The sequence below is a fragment of the Pyrgilauda ruficollis genome, unplaced genomic scaffold (assembly GCF_017590135.1).
Source record: "Pyrgilauda ruficollis isolate IOZ18807 unplaced genomic scaffold, ASM1759013v1 scaffold65, whole genome shotgun sequence".
NCBI classification, from domain to species: Eukaryota; Metazoa; Chordata; class Aves; order Passeriformes; family Passeridae; genus Pyrgilauda; species Pyrgilauda ruficollis.
Window position 1 is genome coordinate 2,392,936 of NW_024528266.1, and position 6,000 is coordinate 2,398,935.

Sequence of the window (6,000 nt, forward strand, 5' to 3'; positions counted from 1 at the left end):
TTTTCAATGACAAACCAACAGTCTGAGACTCATATGGAGCCCAATTCTCTTGGACTAAATCACAGCAAACTGTTCGCTAGTCCAAGCGATGCAAATTTACCCCGGAATTCCCTTTTACACCAGCAATTCAAGCATATTTTTCTGATGCACTGCAAAAGTAATTTTCTTGCATTTTTGTAGAAAAAGTATCCAGAACAGATTCCTCAAAAGCCCAGTGATGTAAAATCCAGAAAGAACCAGAAATAAAGAAATACAGCCATACACTATAAAACAGGTTACTAAAAACAAGCTTGTTTTGCTGGTAGCATGACAGAAATGTAGCTTTGCTTTTCAAAGTATAACTCTCCTCTGTATCCTACTTATGCACAAAATTCTAATCATATACTCTTCAGAAATAGCCAGTTGTTTTCCTTCTCAGCCTAGGCTTCTCTTACTTTCCATTGGAACTGATTTGCTTTGTATCCTCTTCACCTGCACTGGGTAGGCTGTTCATCAAAACACCTCTCTTCTATTTGCATAAAAATCAAGATATTTACCTGGAAATGTCTAAAAAATATAGCCCACATTTTATCCTTTCCTACTGCACAGCTATGGAAGTGATTTGCCTGGCCTTGGCACAGAGCTGTATTCCTGTTTTCAGATGTACTGTATTTGGAAAATTAAATTAGGAAAATCTTTTTAATTTGGTTAAGGCTGTTTCCTGTTTCTGAATTTGGATGTCATACACAAAGCTAGTCCCAAAATATAGTAAATAACTGGTGTTTAAGACCATTACAAAAAAAAAAAATAAAGTTGTGTGGTGAATGATCCATGTAAATTAATTAAGTGCAAACATGCACAACAACTGTGGAAATGTTTAGAAGCACTCTGGCATTCTTACTGTACAGAGGAATAAATGACACTGACAGTAATGCTGAAGAGCCATCAGGAGGAGCCTGTATGTGATCTATATATTTTTTCCATAACTCTTGCAACCAGCTACTAGAGCCTGGAGCCAGAGGAAGAAGAACTCAGATTCTGACTCCCATGTTCCCAGGGAGGAATCTCTCCTCTATGCACAGATTCGTCCCTTAATTTTAATCCTGCTTAAACTCCACCTCTGTCAGCAAAGGAAACACAGCGGCTGCTTTGCTTTCAGCAAAGAGTACTGCAGTACCAAAATGCTACTCAGAACAAGTACAGGCTACCACATCCAGCTCAAAGTTGTCAGCATCATTGAAATCTACCATAGTGCATTGCTTTAAAACATATTAATGTTCCAAAGGGCCTTATCCATTCACAACAAAATACTACCTGGCTCCTGCTTTATTAATACAAATATTACACCGGCATGATCAAGTACAGGAGGTCCACTGATGCATCAAGATAATTAAGTCCTTACCCCGCCTTTTTTCAACAAGATGTGTTTAGGTATTTAATTAGGAAATGCATCCCCAAAAGGTTAGTACTTTCACATGTTATAGTTCACTTTTTCTGCGCTAAGCATTTTCAAACTGCTGCTGTTGCTAATACAAACCATGCTGGGGCAAGACAAATATCTGCACATATGGCTCTTTTACAGTTTTCTTTTTAAATTATCACTTTGATTTAATTAGTTTGAGGGGTTAAGCATGAAAAATGCACTCTTTTATTGTAAAGGAACAAATGAAACACAACCTCATTAATACATAGTCCATTTAGCTTTTCTACCATCTTTTACACCATCGTTATTAACCCCAAAAGCTGTCTGAACCATGCTTGTCACTACAAATAGACAGCCTGACCCTCCCTTTCGCCCCAGCTACACAACAAAAAGGTGGGAGTCACAAGATAAGTGGGTAACAGTTTGGGAGGCAGGAAGTGTGGGGGCTGTAGGGGAACACAACAGCTGAAACCCAGTCTCTGCTGACTGAAGAGCCAAAGGAAAAGTTGCTCTTATGGAGATGGCGCCAAAATGCTCAGCAAGGGCACAGTTTGGGGCATTTAAATTCTCATTCTGATGTAGCTTATCATAGAGGTATAGTAAATGCAGTGAATGCCAAATCACAGTTGATTCTGGCTTGATAATCACTGTGGCCCCATTCACACCGCTTTGAGAATTAAGGGCTGTCTCTACCATTGCAGCCATTTCCTGTTCTCTCCTGATAACAGCGGAAAAATACGCAGACAGCTTCAGATAAGAAGATAAGAAATACTCATAAAACAAAAAGTGCATTTAGGTCTGCTGAGAAGCTCACCGGAGGACGCCGAGATGCAGTGATAATGAACGTGCCAGGGAGTGAGGGGGGGTTGGTCCACCAACCCTCAGTTAATAAATTCATCTGCTACAAGGCAATGGAAAAGGGAAGTATGAAAGCACAAGTCCCAGCAATGCTCATGGCTTTCTCAGCCTGTTTCAAAAGCTAAAGATAGTTGGGGAATTGAGATGAAAGATGCATGTTTCTGAAATGTATATATAGAATAGAGGGAAAACTTTGCCCGGTGCTATATGATGAGGAAACTTCCTGAAGAGGGCATAGTTAAACTGTTGATTCATTGCCTCACTGAAGCACCGTGTACACATACACACATACACAGATCCCCACTGCACACACCAATCAGAAAATCCTTCAGCTCTGGGAAAAATGCCAAAACCCAGTCTGCACCCAAATTCTCTCTCTGGTCCTAGCAATAAAAATAAAAGTATAAACGGGGAAAAAAAAAAAAAAAAAAAACAAAGAGCTATATCCCAACCAGATTCCCTGGATTTTTCACTCTGTTGTGGAAGTTTATCACACATTGGGGAGTGTTTCTGAAGAGCTCTCCATCCCTCTCTGGGTAGGTGAGCACATCTGTGTTCTGTGGCAGGTCCCACACGTGCGTTGCCCTTTGCAGCGTAGGAACAGGGGACCTGGCTCCTCTGCCCTCGTGGCATTTCTGTCACACAGCATTGTGTCACAGAGGGTAAATGTGGAAAGGAGAAACCATCCGGGAGTGTGAGGTATGAGCCCTGTGGCACCGAGAGGAGCGCTCTGGAACAGCCGAACGCAGGGGGTCCTCTCTTCTCTGCTCAGGCCATCTGTCATGTGAAACTCCCGTGTCCTGCCAGCACAGCCGGCAGGCTCCTTTCCACTCCAGGTTCAACTGTCTGAGGGGAGCTTTCTTCTCCAACACCCTCTGACATGACATATCTATATTGACACAGACTGATATATACCCCCTGACATGTAGGTCTACGTGCATATGGTACTACTAAAACCTCTACATCCAAAATATCAAACCGGTCTTTTTTGAACATGAAACCAACGAGTGAAAGGAAATTTTATGGAAGACACAGATGAAACGTGCCACAATGCATAAGGGATTTTTGTACTCTTGTTCTCTGCTACTCCCTTTTCATGGCCAGACTTCTGATCTTCCTGTGAAATAAATGAGCAAGGGAACATGACTCTGAGGGGATGGAGTAAGTATCAGCAGGAAATGGATTAGCACTGTTACATGTACAGACATGGTGTTCAGTGCACCCAGCCCACCAGCAGCAAGCCTACAGCTCTGTGCCTTGGAGAACCCAGAGAAAGCCTGCCAGGGGCACCAGGAATCGGAACAACCATCACTGTTCTCCTGTCAAAAAGGCCACGGAGGAGTGCACTTTGTAATGGCTGGGTGAGAGCACAGGGTCAGATCTGTGCAGTTTTCACAAGTGCCTCTCCACAGACATGATGTGGGGAAAATCAAGCATTCTTACACTTGCATTATGCTGGCAACTTCAAATCAAAAGTCTGGTGCATGCTATTACTTCATGGCTACATATACGTGAAAAATAAACAAAGAAGCTTCTAAAATTCCTTTTCTCTTGTTAGTCATATAACTGAGATTTCCAACTGCTTTAACCAACCCGCACATCTTTGCTATGTGCAGCTCTGCCCACATGCAGCAGCAAGCTCTCTTTCTCTCTCCTGTGCTCCACAAAAGCAACGCATTTCCACATTAGGTCTAACTCCTGGAAAGAAAGAAGAGAAGCACCGAGAAAGTTTGTCCAGCATCAGCTCGCAGGAGAAAAAGCCTCCTGCTGTGGCTGTCAGCCTGGTGCGTGCCACACTGAGCCAGGGCTCTTTGTGATGCTCTCAAATACCCCTAAACACGCACTGATAAGAAATATATTGCCACTTAAAAAGGGGAATTTATACAAGGGCTACCGGGAAGGCAGATCGAGATGTAGTCCATAATCCCCGACACGGGAGAGGAAACAAAATCTCAAAACATAAACACAGAAAGACGGTGACTCCCTTCGGGTGTATCATGTTTTAGGCAGGAAGAAGGAGGGCGTTGGGGGGCCTTGGGGGGGTTCAAGACTGACCGTCGATTGCAGAGCTCCAGGGTACGGCTTTGCCGCTGCGGAGCGACACCCGCCCGCACCTGCCTTTCCCACGCACCTTGCCAGCTCTCCGGGGCGCACCGGCGGGCTCTCCCGCCCCGGAGGGCTGCCGGCGGGGCTCCCTCAGCCCGAACTTCCCCTCCGCTCCCCGTGCCTCATTTGAGGACGGAGTGCAGGCAAACGCCTGTCCCGGCCCAGCTCAGCCCCTACAGACTCGACCCGGCAGGTACGACCGGACCCTCCAGACCCCGGCGGGGGTCGTGCATGCGGGCGATTGCACTGTTTGCACACACAAACACATTAAAAAAGATAGTCACGGCATAAATTCGCATTTCCAACCCGCACATGGAGGATGCCCCAGCCCCTCTCCATCCATCCATCCATGCATCCATCCATCGCCTTACCTTGCGCTGCGGAGCCGGGGCGGCTGGCCCCCAGGACGGCCAGGGCGGGGAGCACCACCGTCTGCAGCAGGTATCCCAGTCCCAGCCCGCAGCGGGTGGCTGTCCCCTCCAGCCCCTTCCCCATGGCCGGGGCAGCGGGGCAGTCTCGCGGAGCGGCGGAGCTTTCCTGTGCCGCCTGTGCCGGCCCCGTCCCACCTCCGGGCGCGGAGCGGCGCGGAGCCCCCGCCAGGCGCTCAGGCTGCGCGGAGGGCGGCGGGGCGAGGGGCTGCGCTCGGGCCGGGCGGGCAGAGGCGCTGCATGGCCCCGCGGAGGGGCGCGGAGCCGGCGGAGCGCTGCTTTCTTCCCGCGGGCGGCTCGGCGCGGCTGCCTCCACCCCGGGGGTGGGCGGGGGCCGGGGCTGGGGCTGGGGAGAGGGGACTGCGCCGGCCGCCTGCGATAGAATGCGAGCCGGAGCGAGGAGCAGACCCAGAGGGAAGGGGGCGGGGGAGGCTGGGAGCCACCCGCCGCAGAACCGGCCCCCTTTGCCTCCTCCGCCCGCGCCCCCTGCGCGCAGAGCCGCGGGCACAGGCGCACGCAGATGTTGGTGCGCACACGTGCGCGCCCCAGACGCTCCAGAACACGCTCGCACCCCGCCCGGCACACCTGGGCACGGCAGCCGGCAGCAGGCGCGGGAGCCAGGGCTGCGCTGGCCCGACCCCACGACACCCGTGGCTCTCGCATGGCCAGACTGTCCCCGTGGGTCTGATACCCGCGCACACCCCTTCAGGACTCTGGCGGATCAGGACCATTTTTAGGGAGCCATCAAATGCAGGATAGGGGGTACTAGTCTGCTTCCACAAGCAGCAGGGCAGGGGGAGAGATCGCACCAGGAGAGCTGTTGGAGAACCCACCACCCCTGGGAAGCATCTCCCCATCTGCCCTCCAGGGCTTCTCTCCTAAGGCTGGGATCACTCTCTTCCAGCCCTTATCCTTCCACCCTTCTTGCACCCCCAAAAAAGCTGCCCCTAGCCTCTGACTTCACCACGTGCCCACCAAATCTCCCTGAGAAGGATAGCAGTGCCCACACCTCAGGTTCACTGCTCAGCCAGTGCTTGGTCGAGTTTTTAGTGCTGCTTTCTATGGCTTTTATTTTTTTGTTTGGGGCTTTTTTCTCTGGTTGGTTTGGTTGGTTGGGTTTTGGTTTTGGTAGGTTTTATGTTTGGTTTTGGGTTTTCTTTTCTAAGTTGTCCTTCGCTTTGCAGAGCCAGCCATGCTCTGTCATGA

General features: G+C 49.6%; 1 protein-coding gene across 2 annotated transcripts in view; it reads right to left on the minus strand.

The window, feature by feature from the left end:
- UNC5C (unc-5 netrin receptor C) overlaps positions 1–4,861 on the minus strand; it is a 243,144-nt gene extending 238,283 nt beyond the window's left edge. For both annotated transcript variants that reach the window (XM_041484245.1, XM_041484244.1), the window contains exon 1: positions 4,738–4,861. In XM_041484245.1, the coding sequence (XP_041340179.1) occupies positions 4,738–4,861 (124 nt within the window). The remainder of the gene's footprint in view (positions 1–4,737) is intronic.
- Between the last annotated feature and the right edge of the window lie 1,139 nt (positions 4,862–6,000).